The 22,442-nt window shown below is 41.3% G+C and overlaps 2 protein-coding genes and 1 pseudogene across 7 annotated transcripts in view; 1 reads left to right on the top strand and 2 right to left on the bottom strand.

The window, feature by feature from the left end:
- Positions 1-293: 293 nt before the first annotated feature.
- LOC131228969 (plastid-lipid-associated protein, chloroplastic-like) lies at positions 294-4,310 on the top strand. The gene is made up of 3 exons (XM_058224816.1): positions 294-811; positions 898-1,090; positions 3,787-4,310. Exons 1-3 carry the CDS (start codon positions 366-368, stop codon positions 4,099-4,101), a joined length of 954 nt encoding a protein of 317 aa, XP_058080799.1. The 5' UTR covers positions 294-365; the 3' UTR covers positions 4,102-4,310.
- A 1,613-nt stretch (positions 4,311-5,923) lies between these two features.
- LOC131228968 (uncharacterized) overlaps positions 5,924-22,442 on the bottom strand; it is a 44,698-nt gene continuing 28,179 nt past the window's right edge. For 2 of the 6 annotated variants that reach the window (XM_058224815.1, XM_058224809.1), the window contains 6 exons: positions 12,489-12,554; positions 12,296-12,375; positions 12,082-12,205; positions 9,296-9,356; positions 8,071-8,117; positions 5,924-6,357 (listed from right to left, as the gene is read on the bottom strand). In XM_058224815.1, the coding sequence (XP_058080798.1) occupies positions 12,091-12,205; positions 12,296-12,375; positions 12,489-12,554 (261 nt within the window). In that variant the 3' untranslated portion in view covers positions 5,924-6,357; positions 8,071-8,117; positions 9,296-9,356; positions 12,082-12,090. Of the gene's footprint in view, positions 6,358-8,070; positions 8,118-9,141; positions 9,240-9,295; positions 9,357-11,641; positions 11,921-12,081; positions 12,206-12,295; positions 12,376-12,488; positions 12,555-22,442 lie in introns of all 6 variants that reach the window. The other 4 variants (XM_058224810.1, XM_058224813.1, XM_058224814.1 and 1 more) reach the window with 4 other exon arrangements.
- On the bottom strand, positions 21,859-22,312 carry LOC131228971 (large ribosomal subunit protein eL31-like; annotated as a pseudogene).

The raw sequence follows: 22,442 nt of genomic DNA, 5'->3' as shown, positions 1-22,442 counted from the left end.
AGCCCATTTTTGCATAAATGATCTTGACAATCCATATTAAAGGCTATTCATGAAATGGTTAATATAATACCTGTCGAATCATTGCAGTAGTCCATGAAATGTGGGTTGGACCTAATGAATAGCAGCACTATAACTTACAAATAAAAATAAAAAATAAAAACTCCAATAACCCATCTTTCTCATTGGTCCATGTGTCCTAATAAGAATCGCCAATGGAGATGGAGATTCCGTGCTGATACGAAGTCACATAAAAATTATTGAATTCCAAGCTCCCCCATTTTCATTTCAGCATCTTCTCAAAACTCCATTCACATCTCTCTCTCTCTCTCTCTCTCTCTCTCTCTCTCTCTCTCTCTATTATAATCATGGCCGGAGTTTCATCCATCAACCCGTTCCTATGCAAGACCTTCTCTGTCAATCGGCCGTGCCGCCGATTGGGCTTCAACAACCCGTTTTCCCCTTCCAATTCAATCATAATTTCGCCCAAGAACTCGACCGATGGATTGAAATTCTCAGCCTCGACTCGTAATTGGGCTCAGCCCGCTAGAGCAACGGACGATGAGTGGGGCCCAGAACCAAAGGAGGAGCTGGGCGGTGTGGCGACAACAGCACTGGTAGAAGAAGAGCCGAGCGAGGTGGATAAGCTGAAACGGGGACTAGTTGATTCACTGTACGGGACCGACAGAGGACTTAAGGCCAGCAGCGAGACGAGGGCTGAGATATTGGAGTTTATTACTCAATTGGAAGCCAAGAATCCGACACCTGCTCCTACAGAGGCGTTGACACTTCTCAATGGGAAATGGATTCTTGCGTAAGTAGAGCTGAGAAAGGATTTTTCACTGATTGTGGAAGAAGCTTCTTTCTTTTATTTTTAATGGGGGGCGTGTTTGATTTCAGGTACACGTCTTTCTCGGATCTTTTTCCACTGTTGGGGAGGAGCCTTCCACTGGTGAAAGTGGGAGAGATTTCACAGACCATCGACTCTGAGGGATTGACGGTGCAGAATTCCGTCCAATTCGAGGGCCCTTTGGCCACTACTTCCTTGAGCACCAACGCTAAATTCGAAGTCCGGAGTCCCAAACGCGTACAGGTAGCTTGTTTTTCATTTTTTTTCTTTTTTCTTTTGGGGTACTGGATCGAAATCTAATTAGTCCTAGATTGTCTACACTCCATGGTGTCAATCAAACAATCCAAGGGTCCCTGACCCAAGTGATCACACTCATGGCCTTAGTCATGATGTAATCAGTGAGTGCACTCTGGCAGTAAGGAGGAAGCACACACGGATGAATCAAGCAAAGTATTCCAATCGCACAATCAAGCCCAATCACAAAGACTCCGAATTTAATGTGGAAAAATCCTTTCGGGAAAAAATTACGGTACAAAGTGACAGATATCACTAAAGCAAAAAATTACAAGAGATAGAGAGAATACCCGATTCGAACAAGCCTCGAATCTCCCCTTACAAGCCCTTAAAAACCCTATGAACGAATTAGAAATCCTTTAGATATGCCCTAATCCCATTTACACCCTTATATATAGCCTTAAGAAGATTCCCAAATAGAATTGGAAAGAAATCCCAGAGATTTCCCAGCATTGAACGGGACACCTAAAGTGTCCAGCAACCAACTTGATAAATTTTGGATTTTAACATTGGCATCGAACTGTCATCGACAGACATGTTGATTTACAGATTTAAGACATCAATCAAAAACAATCTGCACCCTCTTATCCAGCTTTATTTATTTATTTATTTCTTCACCTAGAGCCTATTTGGATGTCTGCATTGGTTAATCATAGATTGCAATCAAACAAAAAGATTGTGTCTGTCCAAGAGTGATCAATTCAAGTGATCACTCTCAAGATTGGTAATTAGTATTAGAAAATGGCCTTCATTTATGAGATAATTGGTAAGTAAATTGTGGAATAGTCACTTATTCCCATGGCAAAAACGAAGGTGGTGAGCATACAATTAGAGCTGGGCATGGGACGACTCAACTAACTCGACTCGTCCGACTCGTTTGGACTTGACTCAATCCAAACCGAATGGATAAGTCGGTCCGAACCGAATAAGCTTCACCCAATCCGAACTTAAACCAAGTCGAGTTCGAGTTACCAATAACTCGATCCTGTCAAATTCGACTCAATCTAAAACCGACTTGACTCAGATTCAGGTATATATATAATAAAAACCCCTAATTTTTACATATCTCTAACCCTATACACTACACCCGACCCAATTCCAAACTCTCTCTTCCTCCCTCATCCTCCTCTTCCAAGCCCGGCAACCACCCACCACCATCACCACCCTCCTCCCCTCTCTCCTCTCTACTCCCTCCCACCCTCCTCTTCCAAGCCCAGCAGTCACCCACCACCATCACCACCCTCCTCCTCTCTCTCCTCTTCACTCCTCCCTCCCTCCCTCCCTCCCTTGATCCGAATCGGTGCCAACTTGAACCGACTCAGTACTTTCTATCGGGTCAAACTCGGTCCGGATTAGCCCAAGCTAGACCTAGATTAGGATCGGTTCGGGCATACTGGACTCGGTCCCGAGTTGAGTCGAGTTTAGGTCAGGCTTATTTCAAAACCAAATCGAGTCGGGTCAGCCCTAACTCAGTACGACTCGACTCGATGCCCAGCTCTATGTAAAATGGAGTGAGTGAGCGACCTAGTGTTAGAATTTTGAAAGAAATGAAGGGGCTTCCCACTGAGAACTGGAGAACCCCATGCTGGACCTTGTGCCATGATTGGTCAAGCAGTCACCCACAAGGCCACTTACAGAATATGGAGAAGTGACCAAATGTGGGTGGTGACCTCTTGCCGTGATTGGTCAAGCAACCACCTACACGAATAGCCCCATGTGAGCACTTGACCAATCATCATACAGCTTGGATGCATTTCACGACTTTCATACCATCAGGATGCCCTGCTTTTCTCCAGTCCACCTGTGAATGGTCATGTAAAAGAAAATCATGGCACTTCCCCTTTCTTTCTTTCTTTTCTTTTCTTTTTTTTCCACACAAACCAACCCTGAGGGAGCTTTGCTAAACTCAAGCACACGCTCCACACGTTCCACTAGTAGCACACATGCCAACATGTACGCATACAAGACATCTAAAGTCCGAGATTTATATTTTTCCTTTTTATTTATTTGTTTTTTTCGAGCTGTGGTCTAACAGTCCTAATCATCCTACACATCACAGAAGTCTTAAGGTGGAAATGAAGCCACGGATTTGTGTCTCCAGCAAGAGACAAGGCCGAAAGTCCGTGCGTTTGTTGCCTTGAAATGACTCATGAGCCACATATCCTACCAAACATGACTTGATTTCATGTGCATTGCACGTGAGCCGCCTCCTCTCGTATTACATGTGCCACTTGCTATGTGGATCCTGGATACCAACAATAAAAGACGAGCCTTTAAAAAAAATAAATCCATTCCCGTATCAGCCCGAAACAGCCCAGCAATATGTAAGAGTTTGTAACCGATACTTTAATAGAATGATTTGAAACGTTGTTTGTAACAAAAGTCCTCACCATTTTATCAAGATCTGATGGGAAGTGGGATGTGACCATATGGAACAAGTGTGGAAGAGCTGAGCTTTCCATTCCATCTGGTTGGAAACAATGCTTCCATGCTGTTTTGCTACGCAGGTGGGCCAGAGTCTGCATGGTAAACTGACAGTTAAAATAAATCACCCTTCTCGTCTTGTCCCCACCTGCAGTGCCAAAAAAAAGTTTGAATGCAATGTAAGCAAAACTAATAGACTCTTGGCTGTTGGGTTTTTCCAGATCAAGTTCGAAGAAGGAATTATAGGCACACCCCAGCTGACAGACTCCATTGTCGTCCCAGAAAACGTGGAGTTCCTGGGCCAAAAGATCGACCTCTCTCCTTTCAAAGGCATAATATCTTCAGTCCAGAACACGGCGTCATCCGTCGTCAAGAGCCTCTCCAGCCAACCGCCCCTGAAAATTCCAATCACCAGCACTAATGCACAATCATGGTTGCTGACCACTTACCTTGACGAAGAGCTACGTATCTCGAGAGGAGACGGTGGCAGCGTCTTCGTTCTCATCAAGGAAGGCTGCTCACTCCTATCGCCCTAAAAACTCTTTTTTCTTACCTCAATAATCTGCTCTCATCAAGGACAGATAGGCGCTCTGAAATAATGCTTGGACACTGAATTTGGAAATCTGATGTGTTCTGGAAAACAATGTGGTGTGGTGTGGTGTGGTTTTAGTAGTTTGTACACATTAACACAACACATATGGCTATAATTCAGGATGGTTGAGAATCAGATAAATACATTGTCTAATGCAAGCATCTCAAGATAGATAAAATAATAAATTTATATTGTTTGATGCTATGTTTGGAAAATGTTACCTAAATTGCCAACCCCCCTATTTTTTATGTCCAGAATCAGATGGTCAAGATCTTGGGTCCTTTGCAATATAGATTGCTATTTTCAATGACCTGAAATTATGGTTCTGCACTCTTTAGTTTTGATCAAGCTGCGATGAAAAACGTAGAGATTTATACTTGGATTATGCCATACGATGCATATACCATAATACTATCAATAATTATAACATTTTTCATTTCATAATCTCTACTACTTTATATAACACCACTGGCTCTAACATTTTTACCCTCGCAATTAGGAGTTTGTGTAAGTTGGTGGCTCTAAAAGAAGCAAAGTTGGGCCTAAAAGCACATTTTTAATGTGGTAGGGCAATACCGGACGACCTCTTGTCTAATTGAAGTCATAGCCCTTGACAAAGTGGAATGGCAGAAAGGGCCCGTTTGGATACCACCAAATAAGTTACTTTTTCTACTTACAACAGTGGATAAGTATCTTATTTAAGATAGGTAAGTTTGGCTTGTGATAAATTATAAATAGCTTTTTTATTTGAAGTTAATCACTTCAGTTTAATAAGTAGCTTATCTTAAGTAACTTACCGTCAAACACCCCCAAAAGGATTTATGCTGCGGATACCAATTAGTTAGGATAAAGCTTAGATGATAATGATGATGGTTATGATGCAATTACTCACAGCAACACTAGTTATGAGAAGGTAAATTCATCGCAAAAATGAAGATGGTTGAGATTTTGCTGGAGAAGCAATGACATAAATTAGAGAGGCGATTAGACAAGTTACATTGGACCCACCTTTTGATGATTGTGTAACATCAGTGCAGGAAATTTGCTTCATAATCTCATGTTAGGGAGTTAGATTGAGCACATCGGAGGATCAAATGGGCCACAACAAGGTAGACAGTGAGTCTAGATTGCCCACAATTGCCTTTTCTCTATGTAACACGCACCTACATGTAGCCCCACCTTTTTCCTCAGCCTCTCCTCTCTCCCCTCTCTCAAAATGCATTGAATGTGCCAGACCCTAGTAAATTATAATATCTATTCTTATAAGAAACTATATTAAATGCGATCATGGATGTACCAAAGCAGTCCACATGATCCCAACACTAGTGTACCCATGCATTGGATGAAGTAGCATGCTACGATACTTGTTCACGTACCACCTCCTGGTCATACTGGAGCATCCTTTGATCCAAGTAACCTTGGTTTGGAATAACAAAAGAGATAGATCAGGAACAATCTATATAAGATGTTAAAAGCTGAAATTAGAACTCAAATGTCCAATGATGATCATTCGAGGCTGAAAATTAGAACTCATTATCCGATGATGGTACCTTTCGAATATGTCAGAGGCTTGCCCAAATTGTCTCAACATCATTCAACGTGAAGCTGATCAAGGTTATGGTATACCACAAACATCACACAAGATCACCAGGCTGTCCTACATGATACTGCTTATTTGCACACTAGCATTACAAATATGTATCAGCCAACTAACAGTAATTGCGACGTTGCCAATGATAAGGACATGTAAAATCACACATGGGCGATGACACAAGAATAACGCCATGTAAAATAAATATAAAAATAAAATATTTCAATTGCCAGGATAATCCCGCCTGAATTATGGGCAGTGGCCTGTATATGATGTGACCAGCTAATTGAGTGGTCCAGATCTTGCCGCCATACGTTCCCATAGGAACTCCAAGTGCAAAAAAGTCGTGTGGTAACCAGTGTTTATTCCAATTCCTTTCATATATTTTTTTTTTCCTTCCCAGATTGTTTATTAACCATCGTAATCATACAAAATCATCAAATACAAATTAAAAGAACAACGACAAAGATCAATGAATGGTGTGCTAGAAGCTAGATTCGCCAGTTGACACTGTCCATCTTGAAATGGCCAGACTGATGCCAAGCTATAGCACAGTCAAAATTCGGGCATTCCACACCAAGAGGCATCAATGTTATGACTTTCCACAACCTGCAAGTCAACAAAAATTTCCTTTAGTTTTTACTCGTAAAAGAGAATCGACCCAACATATACATGGATTAATTCAAGAATTATCCAGAATTTTTTTCCTTTCAAAAATTTGGTAAAAAAATCGGAGATTTCTTTCAGGGGAAAAAAAGAAAAGAAGAAGGAAAGGGGAACAGTGTTACCTGGAAACTTCTACTTTCTGGGTTTTTGTGTGCCGACACTTGGGGACACTTCGATAAATGATATGACACTTTGAAATCTATTCGGACTAAGTGTCCTAGCGACAAGTGTCCAGACATTCTCTACAAATCTTTCATTTCATCTTTCACGATTTCTTTTCTTTCTTTCTTTTTCTCTTTTTTTTTTTTCATTTTTTTTGTTCTTTTTTTAATTGTTCTATTCATAACTTTTTTTCTGATGTGCTTTTTTTTTTAATGGCTTAGGTGAATTTTCTCTAACTTTCACCATCAACTTGCCTCCATTCTCTTGTTGTTGAAAATTACTTGCAAGGACTTCTCCTTTTCATGATTTTTTTTTCATTATTGCCACCATGAAATATATATATATATATATATATATATATATATATATATATATAGATATATATATATGGAGAGAGAGAGAGAGAGAGAGAGAGCAGGTCTCAAATCCAACCGGTGGGACTACAAGTTACGGTCCATGCAGCTGATAGCTTCCCACCTATTAAGTGCATGTGGCATCCAACCCATCCCATAGCTTGGCCACACAATGAGGATCACCTTATGAAAAAAATCAGCTCTATCCACTCATCGAGTGGGCCACGCCCACGCCATAAAAAGAAAAATATAAGTGTGGCCTACTCGATGAGTGGTTATAGGTGATCCTTGTGGCTTGGGCAAGATATTGAATGGGTTGGAAGTCGCATGGACTTAACAGGTGAGAAGTTATCAGCTGGGTGGAGTCCAACCGGTGGGTAACTTCCTATCTGTTAATTGCATGGGACATGTGAGAATAAGTGCACACAAGCTTTGTTGATCTTTTTGCCTTTTGGTTCTTCTGCAAGGATTCTCTAATATTTTAAGAGAGCAAAGTTTTTTAATCAATAAGTTATTGGTTTAGAATACTGGTAACTGAATTTTAGTCAACCCATATGAATATTCTTTTCTAATTTCCTCTTTTTAATGTTCAAGTCTTCTTTTTTTCATTTTATTTATATATGGTGTCTTTGGTTGCACCAAATATCATAAAATTTCACGATATTTGGTGCAGCAAAACACACCCCAAACAAATGTTAATTATTTGAATACAAAAGTATTCCATGCCTAGATTTTTGCAGTTTGCAGCCACTATGCCAGACACTGACAGTGGGCAGTTGGCACCCATGCCACATGTCCTGGTAACACTGATGAGGAATTTTGTTATTATGTTTGGAGGGCTCCAACATCTTACCTTTCAAAGACTGCATTCCATGTTGTAGATCAATTTTGTGTACCAGATATGTCTAACAAGTGCTGAAGATATCACATGTAACAGCGGCTAAATGCATTCTCAAACATGAATATAGGAAGAAAATTCATAAAAAACAAAAACAAAAAGAGCATGCAACTGTTGTAACTAGTAACACCTAGATTGCTTACAATCTTAAGTGGAATGCAGAAGACATTCTATCAACCACCATCGTACATTAGTGCAATATGAGAATGATCAGCATCTCAGGGGGAAAAGAAATGGTCTTACATTGTATCAATCTCTAGAGAAACCCCTTCTGCAGCTTCTCCCGGTAACTGTTCATGTATAACAAAACAAATTAGTGTGACCCAGAAACCACCAGTATCTTAAATCTAATACTCATATAGGAAATCCCTTGGAACATAAAAGGGGCCATGTTTGGATGACACCCTTCCATCATGTTTTTAATCATTTCTACCAGCAACAAGTCTCAATTCTGAAAAATATATCTCGGCTCTTTTGTGTAAAAAAAGAGTTGGGGAGGGGATGTTTTACACCAACATGCACATGTGCCAATGCATCCCAAGCATGCAGGATCCAAACCATCAAACCATCCATCACATGACCATACCCTCACTGAAAATCAAGGTCATGCATCCTTCAGATGACCCGCAATAGTGGGGTAAATCTGAACCATTGGTCCACTCTCAGAACAGGCACCGACACATGTGACAAGCCTATTGGACAGAAATAAGTTGGAATGGTTTTTCATTGTTGCCCAAATGGGCCCTGATACTATGTCCAAACATGGATTCACAAAGAGAACATGATGGAGTCTGACACAATGCTAGTTAAATCAAATCACAAGTAGCTCACTAGAGAAGGTAAAACCACAAAGATGAGCATCCATGTAATCATGTTGCAATGGTTAGAACTTCTGATTGACAGCATTTAAAGAAAAAGAAAGGGCAGTAAATAAATCATGTCACTTGAGTGTGAAGCATGGATTGTAAGATCTCATCTTTTTTTTCTAAACAGCATGAGATCTATCAGTCAAACAAAAGAACCATACACCATACAACCCTGCAGTCATGGTTTATTTTAGAAGACCTCAGAAAGCTACCAGATTACTTGAATGAGCCAATCATAAGAAAGCTGTAAAGTAATCCAGTAGATCCCAGTGTACACGGTGGTTAAAACTTGCAAGTAAATATAGGAGATTGTGTTTCAAATCGAGAATTGAAGCAAGAAATATATTATTTAAAAACAAAAAAACAAAAAAAAAAACAAAAAAAAACAAAAAAAAAAAAAAACAAAAAAACAAAAAAGAAGAAGAAAAATAAATAAAGTCACATATACCACGTAGTGAAGAGTGATATGGAGTTGCCTATTGTTGGAAAGGGTAAGACAATGGATTTGACATGACCTCAAGGTTTTCCTCATGAACACCAAATGAGCTTTGAAAAGCAATGAACAGGAACATTTGAGAGCTACAATAACTAACAGTACTTACATGTGAACCCAGCAAAGGCACCGCATTCACAAAAAATTGAATTTGCTTGAATAGCACCAGTCTGAAATGTTACACACACAATTGTTAACTAAATGCCATTCTGAGCTCAAGTTGAAAATTCAGCAGGTATCAAAACTAGACAGATTCTCCAACGAGGAATAATGTAATCCAAAACCCAAGGATATGCATATAGCATTATTACATAATGGTATCACCCTGCATATCGGCCAGCTTGCTAGCCGATACATTACAGACCGTATCAGTCAATACGTGGAAATTCTTCCTGGGGAAAAATCTCAAAAATTATTGGTAAAAATTATTGAAAATGTAAGGATCCCAAATGTGTTCTTTTTTGGTTTTGGACATGAATTTGGTGGTGTAATGGGCCATTCTTTGGTAAGAGCAGTGTTGGCTTGAACTGCTGAAAGTCAAACAAATTAGCCCTAATTGAACGCAAATCAAGCATGATTTGGTGGATGAGGACCCACTACATATAAATGCAACCCAAAAAGATGGAAAATTGAAAAAACATGATGGTTTACCCCTTCTAATATTTCCCAAAATGGTCCGCTCCACTTCAGTTCATCAAATCCCACTCAAATTGTGTGTTTCAATCATCTAAATAAGCTTGAATCTAGTTTCAAATTAGTTTCTAAGCTTCCTTCAAGGTTGAAATTAATAAAGAAGTGGAGACGCAAGAGGAAATTTGTAAATAAAAACTTTCATATCGGACCCTTACAATGTTGTCAAATTGCATATGCAATCGCATAATCACATATGCAATCCCTTTTCTTTTCTTTTCTTTTCTGAAAAATTTGAAAAAAAAAAAATGAAAAGGGGAAAATTTGAAAAATAAATAAATAAATAAATATCTAGAAAATTAGCAAATTTTTGCCTAATTAGTAAAAGCGATTGGATAGCTTATTTTACTTATTTCATTGTAATTTGAGTGTTTCATTAAGTTATATAGTTAATTATTTCTATTATATTTACATAAATTTCAACAAAACAATTTACAAGCTACATTAAGAGAGAATTAATTATTAAAAACTTGAAACAAAAGGAGAAAGATACGTAAAGAGAGAGTGAGAGAGAGAGAGAGAGAAAAGAGTTAGAGATTTTAAGGTTTAGAGTAGAGAAAAGTGAAAATGGAGGGGATTTGAGTGCCTATTTATAGGCAAAAGTGACTGAAATTGCAATATAAATAAATATATATATATATATATGCGCATATGCAATCTCTTCACATACATGCGCATATGCAATCGCGATCGCATATGTGCATATGTGATCACATTTGACAACGTTAGACCCTTTATGGTGGTATCAGCCTTTAACAGCCATATTGCCCCCGCAATGGTGCCAATACTGAACGTATCAGCCATGGTGTTCCGTAAAGGCCGTTACGTAAAGGTAACGGTGGCAACCGTTACACGTTATGGGGTCATAAAGGTCATAACGGCCATTACGGATAAAATGACCCGTAAAGGCCGTTACAGCCCCCGTAATGGCCCGTTACGTTCCCCATAAAGGCTGTAATGGACCCGTAACGGCCCGTTACGGGGCCAATACGGGTTTTTCGGGTTTTTTTCAATAGAAAAAAAAAAAAAAAAGGAGAGACCATAACAGCCGTTACAGGGGCCGTAACGGCCATTACAACCTGTATCGTAAAGGTAACAGTGGTGGCCGTTATGGCCACCGTTACCGTTACGGAATACCGTGGTATCAGCTGTGTCAACCAAAACAGGCCAATATGGCCCATTTTCCTGCAATGGACCGATACATGCCCATGTCGCCCAAGGGATGTGACTGTTTCGTTCACATAATGGCCTTTATGGCCGTAAGGTAACTGTTTTTGTAATACCATGGTAGTATTCCTGGCCTTGAATTTGTAAAAGACAGCACATGTTGCATGATCCAAACTGTCAATCAAATGTGCTCCACTATCAATAAATAAAATCTCCCCCAGATTTTTGCATTCAATTTGAACTGTTGCAGTACTTTCTTTTGTTTAACTATCTAGTTAGAGGCTCATTACTTCTGAAGGTCATGCGTCTGTCCATATAAATCTTGGGCATGTGGATCATAGGTCATGAATGCCGAGCAGTTCACCACTTTCTACCTAAGTGGCTTTGTTCAACTTGGTCATTTACAGGCCCATTACTTCCAGAGGCAATGCACCTGTTCATATAAATCTTGGGCATTTGGATGGCAGGGAATGTATACTAGCCAGAGCACAGCCTTTTTCCTGTGGTTTTGTTCAACTTGGTCATTTAACTTAGCTTTGACATTTATGTTTTCCAGGACAAGGATAGCTTGTCTATTTCCCTGAAACTTTTAACTTACCGAAAATAGCGTTGGGTGTTTGTTGATGAACTGCACCTGGTGGCAATTGCACCAGCTGTTCCCCAGACTGGGTAGTGGAGGGTTGATTTCGTGTGGGTAGATGATCGTTGAACTTTTGCCAAGCTACCATGAGAAGCCAACCCCATCAGGGACAAGGCTATGATGATGGCGACATTCTATTAACAGGCTCTTGATTGAAGGATTACAATTGCTCATCGGGACAACTTTAATGGCATGGTCTAGTCAGAGTAAGGGTGTATGAAGAACGCTCTGGATCACCTAACCACAGCCCACGTTTACAAATTCAGAAGGCTTGAAGAAACTATCCATATCCTCAGTCTGAAGATAACATGTCTCTTCTTCGTTGAATTGAAATCAAAGACCCGCAATTCCGACGTAATTGCAGGTAAATGAATCGTAATGCAAGTATGGTATCATACTTCCTGGGTCTATTTATAGCCTGCTTCTTTCATCAAATGCCGATAGCTCCGGCCACGTATAATTCGTTGCAACAGGAACTGAAGTGACTCCTGAAAGCTCAGCTGCAACCGTTGCTGGACAAGCCTGCAGCCCCACAACAGAAGAATTGCATATACACCATACCAGAACTAACTATCTTGAACAAATGGCGGTGATCGAGTTAGAATGGCTCACCATCTGACAAGACACCTCTCAATACCTCGAGTGATGGGACGAATGAAAGATGGATCTCGTTGTGCATACAGTAAACCAACCTGAAAAGAAAGGATAGGATAAAGAAATCATGTAAAATATCAGAATTACAACATACCAGGAAACTGCATGACAAACAAACATATCATGCTCTGATTGTAACTCTTTTAATTACCTCTAGCATTGCAGCGGTAGAAGGATCATCCAGTATCTCAAGGCTACTATCTGCTAGATAATTTACCTGCACAAAGGTTTTTTTTATATATATAAAAAAAAGGGATCCGATCAAAAGGACTACGTATTAATGCCGGCTTCAACATAGAGCAGAAGCTAGACTATTTGTCAAGCATGTTGATTTGTATAGCAAAAATACATTCTGTTGTCACACATGCAATTCCAGTAACTGATGGAAACTAGTAGATAATCTGCGTGGTACCAAATTGCACTACTCATGCAAAGAAAGATAAATTCAAAGAACCCTGAGATTCAAGCTGTTGATGATGCGCCCCCCCCCCCCCACGCAAGGAGGAGATGATGACGTCCAGGGAGGGCCTCCTAGTTAGAGGACTGCGTTTTGGTTCATTGGAGTGGACTAGATAACCATGTAAAGCCTACCATGGGTTCTCATGATCGTGGCCCACTAGTCTAATTAATCTCGTATTTTAGGTTTTGCTTATTATTGTTATTAAGAGTATCATAGACGGTTTAGATTATTTTGATTACTTGTTATTTTTTATTACTTCATCGCCAAATGATATGTTGCGCACATAGCGCGAGTTTTGTGGTATAAGGTTTTCTTATAAATAGGCACCCCTTATAGGGTTTTTTCCTCATTGAAGATTAATAAAAATTCCTGTGTTTTTCTACTCCTCTGAACTTCTAAGTTGTGAAAATTCAATTGGGTATGAAACCCTCCCTTCCTCGAAGGGCTAACTACCGTGTTGCAAAGCCACATCTATCCCGATTCGCCCCCATCTCCAGCCATCCATACTTCTCATCTCCTGCAATCATCTATACTTCAAATCCGTCCTCTATTGCAGCAAATTTTCTCTCTACAGCAGAATTCCAGAATCTAGCCCTGCAGGAGGGCTGAAACTTCGGCGGAGCACCACGCACAAACCGCATATCGGATCGCCTCGAAAATCGGGAGTTTTGGAGCCCACCCCTGGCCGACCAGACTCAAGGAGTCGATTTCCAGATTCAGGGCCCCCTGGCACGTGCGGCTAGGCCCCTGTGCATGTGCGTCAAGTCTGGCCCGCTGTCCGCGAGTGTAGACTGGCGTCAAGTTCAGATTTCTCACCTCTTTCATCCCTCTCGTACTTATTTTCCATAACCCTAACCCTAGATTGCATTATTTTCAATTTGTTTGCCCCTTTTTTCTAATCCTAAGGTTCTCTGGACTGAAACCTGTGAATCCCTAGGATTAAGGACAGATTGTTGTGCATGTGTGGACGAATTTACTTCCCTTTGAGTATCATTTGGTCCATAATTTTTATTGATCCAGCCCTAACATGTGTAGGTCTCGCATAGATTCTCCTTAATTGAATGTTGAAATTTTGTGTGGGATATGGAATTTGTGTAATTGTTTTTGAACTAACGTGATCTTAAGCCTGAAAATCTTGCACATCATATTTGAATCTCATGTCCTACATCAAATTTGGTATCAAAGCTTAGGGTCCTTATAGGGGAATGCATTACATGTTTAGGGTTTAGTTTGTTTATGACTATTATGCATTAAGTCTCATCATATATAGCAATTTAGAGGTCCATAATTCCTGACATAAGCTGCTGAAATTTCTGTTATCAGAAAGTTAGCAATTCACATTGCTGAAATTTTCTGTTATCCCTTTATTTTGACGGCCATATTGCTGAATTTTGGTAGCGTTGGATAGTTTCCCTCATATAGAGTCTCATAGGATCATTTAGTCCAATCTAAGCACATATAGTCGTAATAGAAGGACCTTAGGTTGAGTTAGTAGTTGTATGCCCACACGTAAGGGTCGTGGTTTTGGCTTGCACCCTACACTAAACATGGAGCAATTGCAAGAATCGGTAAACAAGTTGACCCAGCAGGTTGAGTCTTTGGGTAAGCGCTTGGAACAACATATGGACCAACGCCTTAAGCAGTTTAATGTGTGCGTTACCCAACTAAAGACCTCCCTCGGGGTAAACCCCACCATTGAGGAAGATGCCCAATCTCAGGCTAGTGGTCAAGAGGTTAGACCAAGAAATGGAGGTGGGCGCACACCCGTGGCCCCACCCCGCGAGGGACATCATGATCAATATAACTCAGATGCGCAACTCCTCAACAGAGTGAGAGTAGATGCCCCTATGTTTGATGGCCACTTGGACCCTAAAGCCTTTTTAGATTGGTTGGCGAATATGAACCGCTATTTTGAGTGGTATGACATGTTAGATGCTCGTCGAGTCTGATTCACCAAGATGAAGCTTGTGGGCCAAGCAAAGAGATTTTGGGCGACGGTAGAGCGAAAGAAAGAAAGAGCGAGGGAACTCCCAATAGTCCATTGGGGAGAAATGAAAGAAACGCTTAAGGAAAATGTACCTCCCTTTTTTTTATCGCTTGCGGTTGATTGAGGAATGACAGTCTCTTCGACAGGGTTCCATGAGTGTTGTTGAATATATTGAGAAGTTCAAAGAGTACTTGACCCGTTGCGAGGTTGATGAGGACCTCGTACTCACCCTTGCTCGTTTTAAAACGGGCCTTCGTCCTTACATTAGGAGAGAATTGCTCACCAAAGACATAGACACTGTTGAACAATTGTATCAAGTAGTGTTAGACGTCAAGCAATACCTCAAGCATCTGTGAAAAGGCGGTGTGACTTTCGCGATTCTAGTACTAAGGCCAACCCCTCTGGGGCTAAACCTAACACTGGGTACCAAAACAAACCTTCTAACAGTTTTTAGCCCAGGCCCAAGAATGATAACGGTAAAGAAATTGTCGGGTCTAGCTCACGTGGAAGTGGGGCAACTAGGTGTTTTAGGTGTCAGGGGTTTGGTCACTTTACCCACCAGTGCGGCACGAGAGAGCGCACCAAGGTATTCCTTATTGATGGGCAAGTAGAAGTAGTGCCCCCAGAGAGTGACAGTGAGAAGGAAGAATATGAGCCAATAGAAACCTCTGGTGATGAGGAAGAGGGAGCGCAAGAGTCTGCGATCCTCGTAGTTGTGCATTGTGCCTTTGCTCAAGCCAAGAATACTTACGATTGGCGCCGCAACACGATCTTCTATACTTATGCAAAGTGTGGGGAAAAGAGCTGTAAGATAATCGCGAATAGTGGTAGTTGTGCCAACGTGGCATCGACTAGCACTGTAAGCCGTTTGGGCTTAAAGCTATAAACCCATCCTCAAACCTATAGTCTCCTGGGTTGATGAAACTTCCATTCCAGTCTCGCACCGTTGTCTTGTTCCTATTCAGTTTGGATCATATAAAGACACTTTGGTGTGATGTTGTTCCCATGAATGTTGGCCATATTATTCTGAGTAGAACGTGGCTCTATGACAGGGATGTTACCATATTTGGTCGTTCAAATGTGCGTACATTTTGGTTTAAGAGCAAGAAGGTCAAGCTAAATCCATTGCCACCCAAGAACAAGACTAGAAAGGAGTCCACCATATAGAGTCATGTGAGCGGCTTAAAAGAATTGAAGGAGTCGAAGTCCAAGTCCAAGCCTCTCCATATTCTAAATGCCAAAAACTTTGGGCGAGAAACGGAGGTGGACTCGATGGTATATGCCCTTGTGGCTAGGGAGAGGGTACCAAAGGCTAATGTAGAGTTACCCACTGAGGCCATTCAGGTAGTGCATGAGTTTCGTAATGTCTTTCCTGATGATCTACCGAATGAACTTCCCCCTATGAAGGATATACAGCATGCCATTGATTTAATCCATGGGGCGACTCTACCAAACCTCCCCCATTACAGAATAAACCCAAAGGAGCACGCTAAGTTGAAGACGCAGATTGACGAACTCCTAGAGAAGGGTTTCATTCGAGAGAGCATGAGCCCGTGTGTCATGCCCGCCCTTCTTACACCTAAGAAGGATGGCACATGTATGATATGTGTTGATAGTAGGGTCATCAACAAAATCACAGTCAACTATCGGTTTCCCATATCACGTCTTAAGGATATGTTGGATATGATGGCCAATTGTACTATCTTCTCGAAAATTGACCTCAAAAGTGGTTATCACCAAATCCGTGTACGCCCTAGTGATGAGTGGAAGACGGCCTTCAAGACGAAGGATGGGCTATACGAGTGGTTAATTATGCCTTTTGGGTTAACTAACGCCCCAAGCATTTTCGTGCGTGTGATGACCCAAGTGTTGAGGCCCTTCATGGAGAAGTTCTTGATCATATACTTTGATGATATTTTGATTTATAGCATGACCAAGGAACAACACCTCAACCATTTGAGACAGGTTTGTGGGATCCTTAGAACCGAGAAATTGTACGCCAACATAAAGAAGTGTGCATTTTTTTTAGTAGTGTTATCTTCTTAGGTTTTATTGTGTCAGCTGAGGGCGTATCGGCGAATCCCGAGAAGGTCAAGGCCATCGTCAATTGGCCTGAACCCCGCAATATTCATGAGGTGCGCAGCTTTCACAGCTTAGCTACCTTTTATAAGCAGTTCATTCGAGGTTTTAGTTCCATTATGGCTCCCATCACAGATTGCATAAAAAAGAGAGTTTCAATGGACAAAGGCAACCTTGAAAGCCTTCAAGGAGATAAAAGTCAAGATGACCAAAGCTCCGGTCACGCGACTTCCGAATTTTTCAAAAGTCTTCGAAGTCGCATGTGACGCGTCAGGAGTCGGCATAGGAATACTTAGTCAAGAAGGGCACCCTATTGCCTTTTTTAGTGAGAAACTGAATGAGGTGAAACAAAAATATTCCATCTATGACAAAGACTTCTATGCGGTAGTGCAATCACTGCGCCATTGGCGTCATTACCTATTGCCTCAAGAATTTGTCTTATTCTCAGATCACGAGGCCTTAAGATATCTGAACTCTCAGAAGAAATTAAACCCTAGGCACGCCAAGTGGGTTCAATTCCTTCGAGAGTACACTTTTGTGCTTAAGCACAAGGCAGGTATAGAGAATAAGTCTGCCGACGCGTTGAGTCATCGAGTCGCGTTACTCAATTCCATGAGTATCGAAGTCACGAGCCTCGAGCGCATCAAAGAAGATTATTCTGAGTATCCAGATTTTGGAGTTGTGTACGTATCGTTATTAGAGAGTCCGTCATGAGCTAGCAGTGAATACTTGATTTTAGACGGATATTTGTTTAGGAATGACCGTTTTTGCATACCACGCACTTCCCTCCACGATTTTCTCGTTTGGGAGTTACATTCAGGAGGAGTCGCGGGTCATTTTGGTTGAGACAAGACCATTGCCCTAGTCGAGGATAGGTTTCATTGGCCAAGCCTCAAGCGAGACGTGGTCAAAATTATAAGGCAATGCCGTACTTGTCAACTGGCAAAGCAAAAGAAACAAAATACAGGATTATACACACCTTTGCCAGTCTCATTCATCCATTAACAAGACATCAGTATGGACTTCGTGCTTGGACTCCCCAAGACTATTTGAAAACACGATTCCATATTTGTTGTCGTGGACCGCTTTTTTAAAATGGCTCACTTCATTCCTTGTTCTAAGACCTCCTACGCATCTAATGTTGCCAAGTTGCTCTTTAGTGAGGTTGTCAAACTGCACGGGTTACCAAAAACCAGTGTCTGACCGTAACGTGCAATTCATGAGTTACTTTTGGAAGACAATATGGCACATGATGAATACTAGGCTCCAATTTTCTTCTGCCTACCACCCTCAGACCGATGGTCAGACCAAGGTGGTCAATAGGAGCCTAGGGAGTTTGCTCAGATGTTTAGTAGGGGAGCACACCAGGACATAGGACACTGTACTACCTATAGCCGAGTTTGCGTTCAATAGTTCTGTCAATAGGTCCACAGATCTAAGTCCTTTTGAAGTCGTTACTGGTTATAAGCCTAGGAAGCCTATTAATCTTGTCCAGATGTCACTGTCCCATAGGCCATTAGAGTCTGCAGAGTCCTTTACGAATCACATGCATTCATTGCATCAAGAAATCAGGCGAAAGATCACTACTAGTAATGAAAATTACAAATTTTCTGCAGACCAGCATAAACGTTTCAAAGAATTCAATGTAGGGGACTGTGATGGTCCGTATTAGGCCCGAACGGTATCCTCAGGGGGTCATTCGTAAATTACACGCTCGTAACGCTGGACCCTTCAAAATTATAAAACGAAACAGTCTCAATGCGTATGTGGTAGATCTTCCACTTCCATGAGAATTAGTTCCACATTCAATATGGAGGATCTAGTTACTTTTCAGGGGACCACTGATACTTTGTCCGGCCCTTCGCCCACCCATCCTGATTCCCTAGATCTATCCCTTGATCCATGGCCTCTTCCCGACCTTTCTTCCCTGCATCTACCTTCCATACCTAACATTCCCACACCCAGAGAGGAAATAGAGGATATTCTAGACCATCAGATAGTATCAACGTCGAACGGCGGGTTTCAAAAGTACCTGGTTAAGTGGAAGTCACGCCCAGCTTTAGACAGTACATGGGTCACTGAGAAGGAGCTTCAGAGACATGATCCTGACATCTTGGAGCGGTTTAGGAGTTTTGTTTCGCCAGTGGAGAAATCTTCGCAGCTGGGGAGAGTTGATGGGGACATCACGTGCACACGCACGCCCCCTACGCACGTACGCAAGGAGGAGGACCCCACCATCGATCTGGATCGATGACGACGTCTAGGGAGGGCATCCTAGTTAGAGGACTACGTTTTGGTTCATTGAAGTGGACCAAATAGTCATGTAATGCCCACCATGGGTTCTCATGATCGTGGCCTACTAGTCTAATTAATCTCGTATTTTAGGTTTTGCTTATTATTGTTGTTAAGAATATCATGGATGATTTAAATTACTTTGATTAGTTGTTATTTTTTATTACTTCCTCACCAAGTAATAGGTTGCACACATGGCGCGAGTTTTGTGGTGTAGGGTTTTCTTATAAATAGGCACCCCTTATAGGGTTTTTTCCTTATTGAAGATTAATATAAAAAAATTACGTTTTTCTACTCCTCTGAGCTTCTGAGTTGTGAAAATCCAATTGGGTGTGAAAACCTCCCTTTCTCTAAGGGTTGACTACCGTGGTGCGAAGCCACATCTATCCCGATTTGCCCCCAGCTCCTGTCATCCATACTTCTCATCTCCTACAATCATCTACGATTCAAATCCGTCCTCTATTACAGCAATTTCTCTCTACAGCAAAATTCCAGAATCTGGCCCTACAGGAGGGCTGAAACTTCGGCAGAGCACCACACACAAACTGCATATCGGATCGGCCCAAAAATCGGGGGTTTTGGAGCCCACCCCTAGCCAACCAGACTCAAGGAGTCGGTTTCCGGATTCAGGGCCCCTCGCACGTGCGTCAGGTCTGGCCCACTGTCCGCTCGTGTGGACTGTTGCCAGGTTCAGATTTCCCACCTCTTTCATCCCTCTCGTACTTACTTTCCATAACCCTAACCCTAGATTGCATTATTTTCAATTTGTTTGCCCCTTTTTCTAATCCTAGGGTTCTCTGGACTGAAACCTGTGAATCCCTGGGATTAGGGACAGATTGTTGTGCATGTGTGGATGAATTTACTTCCCCTTGAGTATTGTTTAGTCCATAATTTTTATTGATCCAGCCCTAACATGTGTAGGTCTGGACCCGCATAGATTCCCCTTGATTGAATGTTGAACTTTTGTGTGGGATATGGAATTTGTGTAATTGTTTCTGAACTAACATGATCTTTAGCCTGAAAATCTTGCACATCATATTTGAATTCCATGTCCTGCATCAGTTGATCAGGTGATGCCCACCTAAAACATAACCCAACTAGGACACTCATCCAATGGACCACACGTGTATGGTACATGCAGACCTTTTGGTCAACTTTTCTTCTTTTTTTTTGATAGCACAAGGTGTCCCTGCCCCATTTTGAGGCGAGACTATTCCTTGTGGATGCACGCAATCACCTGCGACCACATGCATCAGGTAATGCCGGGGAGGGGAGTTGAATTGGTCAACTTATTTTAAACATCCATTTCTATCATATAAGTGCCCACTTGGTGAGTGGGCTGGCATGTTTAACAGGCAAGGGCATGCTCAGCTGCAGATTGCTTGATAAACATTCTGAATTAGCATGGGTTCAATGCCATCACATGTGTTGTGGGGAGGACTTCAGTCCTATTTGTGAGTGTCCTTAGCAGCAATGACAAAATAAAACGAAAGCTAAAGATCAAGATAGAACCCCAAAAAGCTTCTCCAACCAGTAGTTGCCATTGCCAGATACAAATATGGGTACTACTTTTTCTCTCTTTTTATTGGTTAGGTAATGGATTTGTCTTTTTTCCAAATATGGGTACTAGTTTTTCTCTCTTTTTATTGGTTAGGTAATGGATTTGTCTTTTTTCTTTGGAAAGGCAGTGAAACCTTCATTAGAGAAAAGCACCAAGGAATAAGCGTGAAAAGCTACAACCCAAACAAAAGAGGTACATTACAATCTTCAAGAACCTTTAAACAAGAGGCCCACCCCACAACTTCTAGCTTTACCCCACACAAAAGAGGTACACTACAATCATCAATAACCTTAAACAAGAGGCCCACCCCCACAACTTCTAGCTTTACCCTACTAACCCCCACCCCCCAACATGCCTAGTCATGAGAAGGTCTTCAATTGTCATTGGCATAACACAACACTTTTAAAAGAACTAGGAACTTTTCCCACACATTTTAAGCAAAAAGGCAATGAATAAAGAGATGGTTAATGAATTCCGCATCTTTCATAAAGGTCAGGCAAATGTTGGGGAGCACCAAGGTGTAACAATTGTTAAGGAATGCCTCTACCAAATCAAGTAATCTCTGAATATTGGACTTGCTCCAACCACGTTCTTATATTAATGTGCTGGCTCAGGTTGTTAGATATAATAATGTACCCTCCAGGGGTTTCATGCAATAGAAATTCCTCAGTTCTTCTATACAGACTTCACACTTCCCTTCATCTGCTCAGTAATGTATCCCCATCTCTCTTTCAACCTTGACTGTTTGTTAAAACTTTAGAAGTCAATTGATGTTCAATAGACCTCTTCGAAAGCTTGGTAAAGACCACTTTCCCAGTCTTTTTCACTGAAAAATCAATTAAAGAAATTGCAAAGTGAAAAACCCCAACCAAAACCCTCTCCACCAAACTTTAGAAGAAAATCTGTCAAAATAGCACCTTTGGGTTCTCAAGGGCATACTTGTTTCTAGTGTTAGTTTTTTTTTTTTTTTTTTTTTTTTTTTTGGTAAAGCTGAAAGTTCTAACCAAACATAACTTTCAAAAGGGCAATCTCAAAATCCAAAATCCGGAATACATCCAAAATGCACTGATTTAAAAAAAAAAAAAATCAAAACATAAATCTCAAAAAAGTACCTGTTAAAACTAAAGCTTACTGAGTTCAACCTCTTAAAAACTTAAGTTTACTGAGTCTAATCTCCTTCTTCAATGACCTTGGTTCCCAATCCCTTGAGCCCTTCAGGTGGGACCTCTGCTACAGTGACCAACGAAAAAAGCTCCTCCTTGGCATCTTCCTCTTCATTCCTCTTACGAGCGACGCGCACACGGACACGTCTAGGCACACCCCGGATACCCCTGCTCCATATGTGCTTGTTTAGCTTCACATCGACCCTAACATCGGTTGTCCCCATCGCCTTCTATGCAAATTTCCTGATCTCTTTTATGGCTTTGGGAGCCATCTTCTTGAAGGTGCATCCATGGAGACGCCTGTGGAGATTGATAGTGTATTCCCTTGTCACTACCTCCTCCTTTCTCCCTTTGGCCGTCTTCTCCACCATCTTAGCAGCTCTTCCCTTTCCCGCTCTCTCAAAACCCTAATCCCCGAAGTTTCGGCTGCGAGAGTGTTTCTAGTGTTAGTTACATGAAACTTGGATGATATTATCTGGAAGTGTTTTCATGTGGTATACTTGTAAAATATGTTGTAAAATAATCATAGGCGTGCAGCACGTCGAGTCTGCAAGGATTGCCTT

This window comes from Magnolia sinica, chromosome 16, assembly GCF_029962835.1.
Source record: "Magnolia sinica isolate HGM2019 chromosome 16, MsV1, whole genome shotgun sequence".
Lineage (NCBI taxonomy): Eukaryota > Viridiplantae > Streptophyta > Magnoliopsida > Magnoliales > Magnoliaceae > Magnolia > Magnolia sinica.
The sequence above is the reverse complement of the archived record's forward strand: the minus strand, read 5'-3'. Positions and strand labels throughout refer to the sequence as shown.

What these genes read in the sequence shown, in the direction of transcription:
- LOC131228969 (XM_058224816.1), top strand. Translation starts at nt 366, where the DNA reads ATGGCCGGAGTTTCATCCATCAACCCGTTCCTATGCAAGACCTTCTCT. An exon ending in AATGGGAAATGGATTCTTGC is followed by an intron (nt 812 to 897) that starts GTAAGTAGAGCT and finishes GTTTGATTTCAG; the next exon opens with GTACACGTCTTTCTCGGATC. An exon ending in GGAGTCCCAAACGCGTACAG is followed by an intron (nt 1,091 to 3,786) that starts GTAGCTTGTTTT and finishes GGGTTTTTCCAG; the next exon opens with ATCAAGTTCGAAGAAGGAAT.